At 44.1% G+C, this 15,964-nt stretch overlaps 1 protein-coding gene across 1 annotated transcript; it reads left to right on the forward strand.

Annotated features, from left to right (window-relative positions):
* Window positions 1-6,789: 6,789 nt before the first annotated feature.
* On the forward strand, window positions 6,790-9,258 carry LOC139024631 (uncharacterized). The gene is given in 2 exon segments (XM_070439515.1): window positions 6,790-8,565; window positions 8,567-9,258. Coding segments are annotated over 2 exon segments (1,071 nt in total). The 5' UTR covers window positions 6,790-8,173; the 3' UTR covers window positions 9,246-9,258.
* Window positions 9,259-15,964: the final 6,706 nt, after the last annotated feature.

Raw genomic sequence — 15,964 nt, forward strand, 5'->3', positions numbered from 1 at the left:
CAGAGAGAGAGAAAGAGAGGAGAGAGAGACAGAGGGAGAAATAGAGAGAGAGGAGCCAGAGGAGTGAGAAGAGAGACCAGTAGAGAGAGAGAGAGACGGAGAGAGGAAGAGAGAGAGATGAGCGAGAGAGAGAGTAGAGAGGAGAGAGAGACCCAGAGGGAGGCTAAGTGCAGATTTTTTACAGATCTGGGAGAAGTGTCTGTAATAATGAGAGACATACTTAATTTTTTGTCCAGTCTAGACCAGTCCATTTAAGAATACACCAGGTGTCCATTAGAAGCCATTAGTAGTGCTAAGGCTACAAGAGAAAGATTGTGACCAATAATTAAGGAATATGGAAGGTGGTGTAAAATGTGTTTATTTTTCACAGCAACTAATGGAAGACAATCGTAGACTAGACTGTTACTGCCCTATCTAACCATTGGTATAGTTTGAATTTGAATTCAAAATCTTCAGTTGTTTGTAATGGCTGCTGCTAAAAAGGCACATGGTATGGTCAAAAACAAAGCCTTCTCTTGTTTTTTAAGGCCACTGGCTTTTGTTCATGTCCTCGTCTTTTCCTCTTTTCTTCTTCAAACCCCTTTTTTTTTCTTGCTTATAGACTCTAATCTCGGCTAAACTAACCTACTAGCGACTAGCCAACAAAAGGCTTCTGCTTTTGAGTGTTGTAGAATCCATTAATAAAATATAACTACTCTGCTCGCCACTGATTACCAAGGATCGGTAACCGCCTCAATCACCTGACCACCTCCCCACCCACCCCCACAACCAGACGACAACCATCATCAACACTCTACACCCATCAACAACACAATAGCTCCAATCACAGCCTAATGCTTCATAACGCAGCTAACGCAACATCTCAACAGCCTAATTTCTCTCATCCACAGCCCACCCCCATACCCCCAAGCCTCCAACAAACTAACCAACCTTCTCATACAACAGCACTTCCTCACCACCTCACCTCATCTCCCGCTAATTCCTTCTCCACCAATTCCTCCCTCCTCAAACACACTAAATCTCTCATCGACCCGGCCTAATGCTCTCAAAACACTACACACCACTTTTCTCTACTTCTCTCTCACCCTTCCATCCATCCCTCATGCCTCTCCATGTATTGCCCCCAAAAATACAACATTTACTTGATAAACATTAGCTGGTTATAGAGGAATTAGCTGCCTCGGTGGGAGAGGTCTTGCCTGGTCGATGAAAGCATTAGCTGTGATGAGAGGCATTAAGGCCGTTGAATGAGCGGCATTAGGCCTCGATGAGAGCATTTTAGGCCGTTGATCGAGAGCAATTAGGCCCGTCGATGAGAGCATTAGGCTTGTCGATGAAGCATATAGGCTGTCGATGACTGCGCAAGGAGGCATTAGGCTGTTAGATGAGAGCATCTAGGCGTTGATGAAGGCCATCAAGGCCCGTCGATGAGAGGCATTAGGCGTGGATGAGAGGCGATTAGGTCTTTGAATGAGAGCATAATGCTGCATGAGAGGCATTAGGCTGCGATCGAGAGGCATTAGGCTGTTGAACTGAGAGGCATTAGGCTGTTGCCATGAGAGGCACCCTAGGCCGTCGCTGAAGCCAGGCATTAGCTGTCGATGAGAGGCATTAGGCTGCCTCGATGAGAGGCATTAGGCCTGATGAGCCGGCATTAGGCTTCGAATGAGAGGCATTAGCCTGTTTGATGAGAGGCATAGCTTGTTGATCGAGAGGCCCATAGGCTTCCGATGAAGGCATTAGCTGTTGATGAGACGGCATTAGGCCGTCCGAATCGAGAGGCATTAGACTTTGATGAAGGCGATCGTGAAAGCAGTGTTAGTACGGGAGATTGAGAGAGCATAGGCTGTTGACTGCGCAAGAAGGCAATTAGCGCTATCCGATGAGCCTGAGGACAATTAGGGGCCGTCGATGAGAGGCAATTAGGCTGTCGATAAGAGGCATTAGGCCTGTCGATGAGCAGGCAATTAGGCCGTACGAGGTTGAGAGGCCATTTAGGACTGTCCGATGGAGGAGCATTAGGCTGTCGATGAGCGGCATTAGCTGTTTGATTGAGAGGGCATAGCTGTTGATGAAGAGGCATTAGGCTGTCGACCCCACAAAAAAGTAGATGTAATAAGCATCATCCATTCCCAGAGGAGACATCAGAGGAAAAAGGGTGGCAAAGTGCCTTTTCTCTGGCACGGGTTCATGATGGGTGACAGTACCGTGCTCCACTCTGCAGCCTGCTGTTTTCGACCCTTTTCTCCTCTCCATGACTCACCACCTTTTCACCTTGTTTCTGTTTTTCTGATGTCATCTTTGTACTGGAACTAGAGGACAGCACATTCAGATGAACATTCACTCRACATCTTCGTCACAGTATGTGTGTGTATGTATACATGTGCATATGGGTGACTTTATGCAATTATTCTGCAGTTAAACCTGTGTCAGTGGCCCTGGGTAGTGTCAAGTCTACTCCGGCACCCCCTCTCCGGCGCTCGAAGTCACCGGTCTACTAACCATTGGTCCTGACAAACTTCATTACGCACAACTGGCAACCTTCATTACTCACACCTGCGCCTCATCATTAGGCACACTTAGACTTCCTCACTTCCCTGATTACTCCCCCTTTATTTAGCGTTCCATTTTTATCACCCATCATGCAGTATTGTTTCTGTGTTCATGGTCAGACGCTACATTTGTTCGTTTATTCACTCTGTTCGTTCTGATTAAACTCACCGACTGCACCTGCTTCCTGACTCCCTGCGTCTTCGTTACAGGTAGCCAGACTGGCAAGGCAGTTACTGGTGTCACTTGAAAAGGTCAAAACTCAAATATACTGTAGATTTCTAAATGATATGTTTCATATCAATACAACTTCTTTTGTGAGCTCCGTGTCAACACAGAGATTGGAGAATAGATATTGTACCTGTCGCTGTCACTGTCACTGGATTCACAGACCCYGRAGCCAGTCACTGGACTCACAGACCCGGCAGCCAGTCACTGGACTCACAGACCCGGCAGCCAGTCACTGGACTCACAGACCGGCAGCCATTCACTGGACTCACAGACCCGGCAGCCAATCACTGTACTGCACAGACCTCGGCAGGCCGAGCCTGGACTCACAGACCAGTACAGCCAATCACTTGGACATCACAGACCCCGGCAGCCAGTCACATGGACTCACAGACCCCGCAGCCAGACGACTCGGACTCAACAGACCCGGCAGCCCAAATCGACTGTACTCCAACAGACCGCGGGCAGCCCAGTCGCCACTGGACATCACAGACCGCGGCAGCCAATCACTGGACTCAGCAGACCCGGCAAGCCAATGCACTGGAACAGGCAGAAGGCAGTAGCGTGAAAACCGCGGAAATTGTGCACATATGACATAAGGCTACCAGTAAAAAAAAAATATAACATCAACAAATATAATGCTAATTTAATTAGCACAGAAATGTAATATTATTCATCGGATTTAATTGCATTATCTCAAACGCACTAGGTAGAATAGACAAATGGTATGCATAATACAGTAACGCCCAGTCAAAAGTTTGGAACACCAATGTATTCAAGGGTTTTTCTATTATTTACTATTTTACTACATTGTAGAATAATAGTGAAGACATCAAAACTATTGAAAATAACACTATATGGAATCATGTAGTAAACAGGTGTTAGAAAATCAAAATATATTTTAGATTCTTTCAAAGTAGCCACACCCTTTGGCCTTGAATGACAACTGTGCACACTCTTGACATTCTCTCAACACAGCTTCACCTGGAATGCTTTTCCAGACAGTCTTGAAGGAGTTCCACATATGCTGAACACTTGTGTGGTGGCTTTTCTTTCACTCTGCGGTCCAACTCATCTCAATTGGATTGTCTTGATGCGAGGGCATCTGATGCAGCACTCCATCACTCTCTTTCTTGGTCAAATAGCCCTTACAACAGCCTGGAGGTGTGTGTTGGGTCATTTTCCTGTTGAAAAACAAATGAATAGTCCCACTAAGCGCACACCAATGATGGGATGGCGTATGCTGCAGAATGCTGTGGCAAGCCATGCTGGTTAAGTGTGCCTTGAATTCTAAATAAAATCACAGACAGCGTTACGCATCAAAGCACCCTCCACCTCCTCTCCATGCTTCACGGTGGGAACCACACATGCAGAGATCGTTCATACTACTCTGTGTCTCACAAAGACACAGCGGTTGGAACCAAAATCACACATTTGGACTCATCAAGACAAAGGAAGATTTCCACCGGTCTAAATGTCCATTACTCGTGTTTCTTGGCCCATGCAAGTCTCTTCTTATTATTGGTGCTCTTAGTAGGGTTTCTTTGCAAGCAATTCAGCATGAAGGCTGAAGAGATGTCCGTAGAGCTCCGAGAATAGGATTTGTTGAGGCACAGATCTGGAGAAGGGTACCAAAACATTTCTGGCAGAATTAAGATCAGAAGACAATACCCCAGAGGCTGATGACGTGGCAGTGTGCAGCGTGGTAGGCACAAGCTTGTCCCATGAATGAATCACAAAAATTGGAGGATGTAGGCTGATAATACAAAAACAATACGTTTCTGGATAATAATGAGAATCTGGAACTATTTATTGAGCAGCATTTTTGATATGCTCGAAAAATAAASCTTTTTTCGAGTTCTACGAGCGAAATGAGAGGGAAGCCGCCGTCTAAAATGGAGGGGGAGGTTTTTATAACTCTGTCTCCAGAAGATAGAGCGTTGCTTACAAGCACGAGAGAACAATTAAAACAACTGGATCTATTGCCTGGGCTACTGGGGGAGGTTGAGGCCTTAAAAACAGGAATGGATTACAGTAATAAAATGATAGAAGAAATATGAGTGGAAAATAAGATATTGAAAACTACCGTGGGACTCCCTAAAAGACACTACAGAGAGACTACGGTATGATAATAAAACAATGAAAGCCGAATGAATTGATCTAAAGTGCAGAAGTATGAGAAATACTGTTATAATGGAGGATGAAAATGAAAACTATCAGTTAACAGAGGTGCTGTAACTTAACAGAGGTGCTGTAACTTAACAGAGGTGCTGTAACTTAACAGAGGTGCTGTAACTTAACAGAGGTGCTGTAACTTTACTGGGTTACAGAGTTAATGTTTACAGTTAATTCATTGAGTTGTATCTACAGATGTTTTCTTTAGAGTTATTTACATATGTAATTGTATTAGAATTCATGTGTTGGAGATTGAGAGAACTACATACAAATTTCTGTTGTATTGGTTAGTACTGGATTACGCTATTGACTGCAAGTTCCAGAATGCCTTGCGACAGGAGGTAGAGAAAACACGCCAGCTATGTACAAGTGACAAGTGATTATCCTGACTTTCACTAGCAACTTTCTTTTATTGRTTTGTAGAATCTAAAGTTGTTAAATGTAACGTGAACAAGTATTATTACTAAAAGAAGCTTTCATTTAAAACCCGACGTCCCGAGTCATTACTTTGAAGATAGTTATTCTATATTTTGGTGCCGAAACCCAGGAAAAGTATGAGCTGCAACGAAGATCGTTGGGATGAAGCGGCTGAAATGGCTGAGGAGGAACGTTGGCATGAAGCAGAAAGAATGAGACGTAAGCGGGATACCATTCGAGGTGCCACAACACGGATTTTGAATCAGATTGAAGTGGAAATAACCCAGTCAAATCCGGATACCGATCACTTGAGTACATTGTTGGAATTGCTGTCAGCTGAGGAGGACAGCTTGTTTGAACTTGATCATGGAATTGAAATGTTAAACTCCATTGGACAGATTGGAGGCAGAGATTGCATGCACGGAGGATTACAAAGAGCGCCTTATCATGCCGAAGAGCCGTGCACAACGAGTGATAAAGAAAAAACAGGACCTCAATCCACTACCAGCATGGGTGAGTGACGCTAACTCAAACAGATCAGAGACAATCAGTAAGGCTACCAAAGTTGATTATTGAGAAATTCTATGGAGATGTCAGTATGTGGCAGGAGTTTTGGAGCCAGTATGAGACCGCTATTCACAACAATGATTCACTGTGTAATAAAGAGAWGTTTACCTATCTGAAAACGTATCTCACTAGACCAGCTGCAAAGGCAGTAGCAGGACTGATGTTAACAGACAGTAACTATGATGTTGCAATCGCTCTGCTCAAGAGCATATTTGGAAGGAAAGATCTTGTGATTAGMGCTCACATGTCAAAGCTGCTGAATCTCACTCCTGTGAAGAAATCCTCTGACCTAAATGCATTGAGGCAGCTATATGATGAATGTGAAATTCAGATTAGGAGCTTGGAATCACTGGGTGTAGTGTCAGAAACCTATGGAAGCCCAGATGATTCCAGAGGACATATCTCTTGACTATAGTCGTCAGAGGGGAGTAGATGATGAATGGAAAGTGGCTGAGATCGTCAGTTTCCTACAGAAGGAGGTTCAGAGCAGGGAGAGAGCGCTACAAATGACAAGATCATGCAACCAACAGAAAGAGAGCAAAGCATGGAACAAGTCATGCTCCTCCAATGAAATGAAAYCAAAAAGACCCAACATGCCATCTGCTGCTGCACTGCATACAGCCAGCCAGAAGGAACAAAACTGTCTATTCTGTGACAGTGCASACCACAAATCAGAAAACAGGCTCAGACCACAATATTGCTACACGCAAAGAGAAACTAAAGAAAGTGGGAAGATGCTTTGTATGTTTAGGACAGAAACACARAGCAAAATTCTGCAAGTCAAAGATGTGTCATGTGCAACATGTGGAAGCAGACATCACATTGCTGTGTGTACCYGTAAGAGGAGMGAGGTYCAACCCCCTYCTGTTTCTGRAGATGCTGTTGTTTCCTCAGTTATTCCCCATTCAGTGAAGATGAAACCAGATGGACAGAACACTGTGTTGCTACAAACGGCAAAGGCATGGGTAGAAGGCCCATCAGGCAGGAAGATAGCTCGTTGTTTATTAGATGGAGGCAGTCAGTGAAGCTTCGTACATGAAAACCTTGAGAAGAGCTTGAAGCTACCAGTAATCAGACAAGAGGCACTCACTCTTCACACGTTTGGCTCCTCTGCTCCAGTAATGTCCCAACGCAACACAGTGAAAGTCATCTTGGAGAATGTCTGGGACAAACAGCAGAGAATAGAGATAAAGGCAATTGAAACCCCACAAGTGTGCACAGCTGTGATGAAGGTTCCTGGTGAACAGATTCAACATGAGCTCAGTAGAAAGGGACTGCAGCTCGCAGACTTTCCAGGAGATGACAATGATCCTGAACTCTCTGTCCTGATAGGAGCAGACTACTACTGGCAGATAGTATCAGGCCGAGTGGAGCGACTGACGGAGACGCTGGTTGCTTTAGAGAGCACCTTTGGATTGTCGGTGCAGGGACCCGTGTTCATGTCAAGTGAGGCRGAGGTAACATGCATGTTCATCCCACTTGATGAAGACACACTAGTCTCCAAACAACTGCATGCATTCTGGGAGCCACGTAGAGTTGTCATGGAAATGACAAATGCCAGAACTCCAKGAGAACTATAGAATCGCCAAGAATCGGTTTGAAGGTCTGAAGAAAAGACTGAAGAAGGATGTGACGTTGTACGGCAGATACAATGAAGTAGTAGAGGACTACTTACAACAGGATATGGCAGAGGACGTGCCCAAAGACAACGTATCAAGCGCAGACAACGTAAAATACTACTTACTTCACCATGCAGTACTCCGAGAAGATAAGGTGACGACAAAACTGAGAGTGGTGTTTGAAACCTCGTCCCATGAAGAAGGCTGTCCATCCCTCAATGACTGTCTACTCACAGGACCGAACCTGAATCCGGATCTGCTCAGTGTTCTGATAAGGTTCAGACTACATGAGATCGCATTCATGGCAGACATCAAGAAGGCTTTCCTGCAGATATCCCTAGCAGAGAGAGACAGAGATGCCGTGAGATTCCTATGGCTCACAGGCCCACCAAMGGGAGAAAATGAAGAGGAGCTGCGCGTGCGGAGGATGAAAAGAGTGGTATTTGGAGCTTCCTCAAGTCCATTCTTGCTGGCWGCTACAACCAGGAAGCACTTGAAACAATATGAAACAGAACAACCAGAAGTTGTAGAGATATTGAGAGAGTCACTATGTAGATGACTTCATTGCAAGTTCACGCAATGTTGAAGAGGCTTACCTTGTGACAACTGCTAAGCGAATGCTGTCAATTGCAGGCATGGACCTCTGCAAGTGGATGACCAACTCTCCTGAACTGAAAACAAAATGGGAGGAGAGTACGACAACTGACCACCCGTTGACGCTAGAAACACAAGGAGTAGTGCTGAAGGTTTTAGGTTTAGTATGGAGACCGGGAACAGATGACTTTGTGTTTGACCTCAGGCCGCTACTGAGCATTCTAAAGCAAAGGGAAAACACAAAGAGAAGTGTTCTGCAGTCGTCTGCACGTATCTTCGACCCTCTTGGTTTCCTGACCCCCTTCACCATCAGGATCAAGTGCCTGTTCCAGGAAATATGGGAGAGGGGACTCAGCTGGGACGAAGAATTACCACCTGATCTGACATGAGAATGGCAACAGTGGTGTTCAGAACTACCCGTTACACCAGCTCGCCATACCAAGGTGGTACAGAACAGACATGCGGCCACAGAACAACCACACCCTGAAACTACACGTGTTCTGTGACGCAAGTGAAAGGGCTTACAGTGCAGTAGGTTACTTGCAAAGTGAATCACAAGACAGGGAAACAACGACAAGTCAAGTCGCATCCAAGTCCAGGGTCGCCCCACTCAAGAAAATGATGCTGCCACGCCTGGAGCTCATGGAGGCTGTGATTGGAGCGAGACTAGCAAAGAACCTGATGACCACACTGAAAATGGAAGAAAAACAGATCGAAATGTGGACAGACTTGATGATCGTGCTGCATTGGATTTGCAGCTCAGCTCAGAAATGGAAACAGTTTGTTGCGAACAGAGTGACGGAGATCCAGTCCTTGACCAATCCAGAGTCATGGTCACATATTGAAGGGAAAACTAATCCAGCCGACCTCCCTACAAGAGGACAAACTGTTCGAAACTTGACACAGAACCAGCTATGTTGGAATGGACCCAGAATTCTGACATCACCCAATCAGTRCGAMGAGGCTGATGATAACAAGGTTCCAGAAGAGGTAAATACAGAACTCAAGTCCAGTCGCCAGGTTACTGTACAACTCGCAGCAAACAGCACAGACTGCACTGAACCTGTGTTGGAGCTTGAAAGTACAACAAACTGAAATGAGTGTTCAGAGTCACGCTGGATAAAGAATCATACCAATGCTCGTACAAACATAAAAATGCAAGGTGACCGACTGCTGACGAACTGTTCGATGCAGAAAAGTACTGGATCAAGGAAACACAACAGCAGCAGTTTCAACAGGAAGATCAAAATACTGAAGGCAGGAAAAAGCCTAAACAATTGACTTGTAAAATCAGAGAACTGAAACCGTTCTTGGACGAACACGAACTACTCATGTTAGAGGAAGATGCAACAGTCAACTTCACATTCAGAGAGCAGCACCATGGGTTCTGCCAACAAGTAAGATGAAATCTGATACAGTACCACCATGAGAAGGTGATGCATTCTGGAGCAAGGTACCGGAGTGCCAAGTCTAGGACAAAAAAGGCTTCTCAACAGTTTTTACCCCACCATAAGACTCCTGAACAGGTATCCAAATGGCTACCCGGATTATTTGCATTGTGTGCCCCCCCCACCCCTCTTTTTACGCTGCTGCTACTCTGTTTATCATATATGCATAGTCACTAACTAACATTCATGTACACTACCTCAATTGGCGACCAACCAGTGCTCCCGTACATTGGCTAACCGGGCTATCTCATTGTGTCCCACCAAACCCTCTTTTACGCTACTGCTACCTCTGTTCATCATATATGCATAGTCACTTAACCATATCTACATACTACGCAACTCAGCCTGACTAACGGTGTCTGTATGTAGCCTTACTACTGTATATAGCTGTCTTTTTACTGTTGTTTTATTTCTTTAACCTACCTATTGTTCACCTAATACCTTTTTTGCACTAGAAAGGGGCATCACCTGAAGGTTCATTGCCGAGCGAGCAGCCTGATGGGGCAGATTCTGGGAAAGACTCGTCAGGTCAGTTAAAACATGCTGAGAAAGGTTCTTGGGAGAGCTTGACTCAACTTTGAAGAGATGTGCACAGCCTGACAGAGGTAAGCTATCCTAAATTCTAGCCTCTGACTTCGTGCACAATGAAGTGGATGAACCACAACCCTGACCCCAGCACACTTCCTGGCTGACACTCACCGCCCAACGCTAAACAAGGAGGACATGACACGCAGATGGAAGTACAGGCAGAGACTTGTGACCAGCTCTGGAACAGCTGGCTAAGAGACTACTTGCTGGATCTAAAGTCAGCACATTGCTGTGACACACCACAGCCCACCCCACTGAAAGCAGGTGACGTTGTACTCATCGGAGAAGATAATGCACCCAGACAACCTGGAACTAGGAAAGATTGAGGAACTGTTTCCAGGCCGAGATGGCCTAGTTAGGTCATGTTTAGTTCGTACCGCTTCAAGACTTTGTTGAGGAGACCTAGTCAGTTGATATACTGCTTAGAGATTTAGGTTAACATTTGTTCATGAAAGTGGAAGACGGTGTCACGATCGTTATAAGGAGTGGACAAAGATGCAGCGTAGTATGTTTCCATCCTTTTATTTAGAAGAGAAACTTAAACAAAAAAACAACAAAGCGAACAAACGAAACGTGAAGCTCAGAGTAGTGCTCACAGGCAACTATACCTAGACTTGATCCACAAAGCACAAAGGGGAAATGCTGCCTAAATATGATCCCCAATCAGAGACAACGATAAACAGCCGCCTCTGATTGGGAATCATACAAGCCAACATAGATATATAATTGCCTAGATGACCCACCCTAGTCACACCCCGACCTAACCAACATAGAAATAACATGCTCTCTATGGTCAGGGCGTGACAATACCCCCCCCCCCCCCCCAAAGGTGCGGACTACGGCCGCAAAACCTGACTCAATAGGGGAGGGTCCGGATGGGCATCTACCTCAGGGCGCTCCGTCGTGCGAAGAACCCACTCCGCTCGTGGACACGTCATCGGAGGAACCGGATCGTGAATCATCGCCGGATGCTCCGGACCGTGGATCGTCGCCGGAGCCTCTGGACCGTAGATCGTCGCAYGAGCCTCCGGACCGTGAAACAATAAAACATTTAAAATTTACTTCACCAATTTGACTATTTTGTGTATGTCCATTACATGAAATCCAAATAAAAATCCATTTAAATTACAGATTGTAAATTGAAAAATGCCAAAGGGGATGTCACGGCCGTTAACAGAAGAGGACCAAGATGCAGCGTGGTGAGCGTACATTTTCTCTTTATTTGGAAAAAAGACGCCGAACAAAACAACAAACACTACAAAATAAAACTGCCACCTTATTCCCTATAATAATGCACTACTTTAGACCAGGGCCCAATAGCACCCTATTCCCTATAATAATGCACTACTTTTGAAATGGGAACCTGGTCAAAAGTAGTGCGCTTTATAGGAAAAGTGTGCCAACTGGGACACATCTCGCAGCCACTGTATACAGTGACCAGGTTCCCATTTCAAAAGTAGTGCATTATTATAGGGAATAGGGTGCTATTGGGCCCTGGTCTAAAGTAGTGCATTATTATAGGGAATAAGGTGGCAGTTTTATTTAGATATTTGCTGGATAGTGACTCATCATATTGTCCCCTGACTAACGTCCTGTGACGGACTGCTAATGCAGAGGGAGTGAGTCCCTGACCTGGCTGATCCAAGTAGAGAAAGAAGAGAGAACCACAGCTAGGGAACACCTTTAGCTGGGAGTGTTGATGAACAAGAAGCCCGCACCAAACCCTTCAGCAACATTGTCATCTAAGCAATGTCCCTATAGTGCCACATGGAGTAGCCCTCTCAAATAATAATTTAGCAGCACAGAACGAGTAAGCTATTTACTATTTACCCAAAGAATAAATTGSTACTTTCTGGTACTTACTGTAAGTGTTTMGTTGTATTCTATCCGTTTCTGTGCTGTCTTTATTATAGACTCTTATGGCGTAGTCTCTCACTGCGGCTGTTGAAAGAGACATTCAGAAATGCCAATAGTAATGCCAACTGAGCAGCTGAGCTGAGAGCTTAGTGATGAAACATCTATATTTTATCTAACCTTATACAGTCCCTGCCTGTCACCATGGAGACAACCATCTTATCGCATAAGACTTGGTGTGTGTCCATTTGTGTGTTTGAGTGTTAGAGAGAGGGAGAGAGTTGAAGAAAGATAGGTAAGAGGAAAGAAATGGGTCTGTAAAAGAACATAAATCAAGTGAGAATCTTTAGATCTTTGCCAAAACTGTTTAATAAATGAACAATCCCAAGGAGATTTAACAGTGATTATATCCTTGAGACAGTCTATATCTACAGTGCATTCTGAAAGCATTCAGACCTCTTCCCTTTTCCCACGTTTTTGTTACGTCTCAGCCTTATTCTAAAATTGATTAAATTAAAAATTAAAAATTGTCCTCAACAATCTACACACCCTATAATGACTAAGCGACAACAGGTTTTTAGAATTTTTGGCAAATTTATAAAATGTAAAAATAAGAAATACCTTGTTTARATAAGTATTCAGACCCTTTGCTATGAGACTCAAAATTMAGAATAGYTGCATCCTGTTTCCATTGATCATCCTTGAGATGTTTCTACAACRTYATTSGAGTCCAACTGTTTAACATTCAARTGATTGMACATGATTTGGAAATGCACACAGCCAAGACAATGCAGGAGTGGATTTGGGACAAGTCTCTGAATGTCCTTGAGTGGCCCAGCCAGAGATCCGGACTTGAACCGGATGGAACATCTCTGGAGAGACCCAAATACAGGTGTGCCAAGCTTGTAGCGTCATACCCAAGAAGACTCAAGGCTGTAATCACTGCCAAAGGTGCTTCAGCAAGTACTGAGTAAAGGGTCTGAAAACCTATGTAAATGTGATATTTCAGTTTAAAAAATGTATTAACTTGCAAAAATGACAATAAAACTGTTTTTGCTTTGTCATTCATCTGTTTTGTGGTAATGGGGTATTGTGTGATTGATGAGAGGGGGAAAAAAATACAAAAAAGGGGCAAAAAAACTATTAATTTTCTTTCGCCCCAATTTCGATCTTGACTGGAACTCTCCAACGGGCTCGGGAGGCAAAGGTCGAGTCATGCGTCCTCCGAAACATGATTCGTCAAACCGCGCTCCTTAACACCCACCCGAAGTCAGCCTGCAGGCACCCGGCCCGCCACAAGGAGTCACTAGAGTGCGATGAGCCAAGTAAAGCCCCCCCAGCCAAACCCTCCCCTAACTCGGACGACGCTGGGCCAATTGTGCACCGCCCTATGGGACTCCCAGTCACGGCCGGTTTTGACACAGCCTGGGATTGAACCCAGGTCTATTGTGACGCCTCAAACACTGCGATGGCTTAGACCGCTGCACCACTCGGGAGACCCGGTAAAAAATTATTTAATGCATTTTATTACTGACCAGGTCTCCTGGCATGGAACCCARATCTACCACACAGGAAGATAAATATTCCAGCACCATTTCTTGACAGTACTGCTCATGTAATGAAAGTGAAACTTAAACTTAGTGGATGTTCATCAACTTGAAAGGGGAACTTTTCTGACATACAGTGCATTCGGAAAGTATTCATACCCCTTTACTTTTTCAACACATGTTATGTTACAGCCTTATTCTAAAATGCATTCAATTATTTTTTACCGGGCCTCGTCCCCGTAGGAGGCCTTTTGCCTTTTGGTAGTCCGTCATTGTAAGTAAGAATTTGTTCTGACTTGCCTAGTTAAATAAATGTTAAATAAATAAATAAGTATCACATTATCTCTGGTTGAAGGAGTTCATGACCACTACCGCTCCTACAGGTCAAAGAGAGTACTGCATTAAAACATCCAGGGGTCAACACCTGTAGGCAGCAGCCAGGGCGTTACATTTTCTTGTTCTTCAGAGAGGACAGCCAGGCAGTATGACAGGACAGTGGAGAGGAGAAGTGTTACAGTGGGTGGGTGTCTGCCATGGAGAATGACTACAGAAACCAATGATTTATATATACACTAGATGACTGTTTTGAAGCCACCGCGCCTCCATCTTGGCACTCCCCCTRCTTTGGAAAATAWKATTTTCAAAGCTATAGAAGTGCGTTTATAGAGCCATACAGTGGAGGTATCATAATASCCATAAAACCTAGCAGGCAAACATGGAAACGGTTCCAATTGTTTTTCCACAATTTTCTTTTTACATGGTGTAAAGTTCTTAAGTAAAAATACTTTAAAGTACTACTTATGTAGTTTTATGGGGTATCTGTAGTTTACTTTACTATTTATATTTTGATTACTTTCACTTTTACTCCACTACGTTCCTAAAGAAAAAAATATATTTTTTACTCCGTACATTTTCCCTGACACCCAAAAGTACTGGCTACATTTCGAATGCTTAGCAGGACAGCAAAATGGTCCAATTCACACACTTATCACGAGTATATCCCTGGTTATCCCTACTGCCTCTGATCRGGCAGATTCACGAAACACAAATACTTCATTTCTAAATGAGTGTTGGAGTTTGCCCCTGCCTATCTGTAAATGTAAAAAACWAATTGTGCSGTCTGGTTTGCTGAATAAGGAATGCGAAATAATWRCTACTTTTACTTTTMATACTTAAGTATATTTAAAACTAAATACTGTTACTCAAGTAGTATTTTACTGGGTGACTTTCACTTTTACTTGAGTCATTTTCTATTAAGGTATCTTTACTTTTACTCAAGTATGASAKCTGGGTARTTTTCCCACCACTGCATTTTCCCATAGGGGYTTMTAGAAACACTTKAAATAAAGGCTGTGTTTTGTGTACATTAATAAAAGTCACCTTGTCCAAGAGAGATTTACAAGGTTTTCAAACGTCACGCCAGGGTAAGCCTACAAAAAAACAGAGCCCTTATTTGAAGTGTTTCTAAAAAAAAAAAAAATATGCCCAGCTGACAGTCCTCCAGTGATCATTTACAGAGTGCCTCTGCTCCGCCAAGGGGCTCTTTACAGTACACCCTTTAACTGTCAGGTAAAARGATCCCCTTGGTTAGAACATAGACTGCCTGACTATAAAGTAGACAGTCATGTTTTATTATGTGAGATAAAGGATACATGGGGGGGCTGGCTGGTGGGTGTCACACACATATCAGTCTTATGACAGACAGTTATTAATCATCTCMGCCAAATGGTTCATTTGTCAGAGGGGAATCAGCAGCGGAAGCTGCTAGAATCATAATGTACACAACAACACTGAGCTCAAAACAGTCTTCATTGTACAGAGTATTGTTTTAAGCTGCAGTACAATGGGACCCTATCAGAAATAGATATATTGATTTGACCACTGCAGGCTACTTACTACCAGCAGCCCACACAGGGCTGATACATGTTTCTGAAACACAAGTCATTGAGGAGATGTCCCAGAGTCAGCACTGTACAGTAAGCACACATTCTCAACAAGTGCTGTAATCTTTTGTTGGATTTAAATGGCTGCTCTCATAAGCTGTGAAAGTGATCGCTACACGGTTGGACAGGGACAGAGAGTCCCCAAGCCTGAACGATGGCCACCACTTTCGAGAACACGTATAGAATGTCAATGCTGCTAAATATAGTATCATATAACATGTACTGAATGGTTCCGGGGAAACGCTCTGGCTTTCTTGTAAATCATCGATCTGGGCTCAAAGTGAGTTTGGGGATGTGCGTCAAAGAGGAGAGGACAGACTGACAGACAGCTCTGTAACAGATAGCTGTGATCAGTGGAATATGCTGTAGATGAGGGGACAGACAGACAGGACCAGACAGACAGACAGACACTCTGTAACATATACGCTGGGATC

Source organism: Salvelinus sp. IW2-2015, unplaced genomic scaffold (assembly GCF_002910315.2).
Source record: "Salvelinus sp. IW2-2015 unplaced genomic scaffold, ASM291031v2 Un_scaffold1723, whole genome shotgun sequence".
NCBI lineage: Eukaryota > Metazoa > Chordata > Actinopteri > Salmoniformes > Salmonidae > Salvelinus > Salvelinus sp. IW2-2015.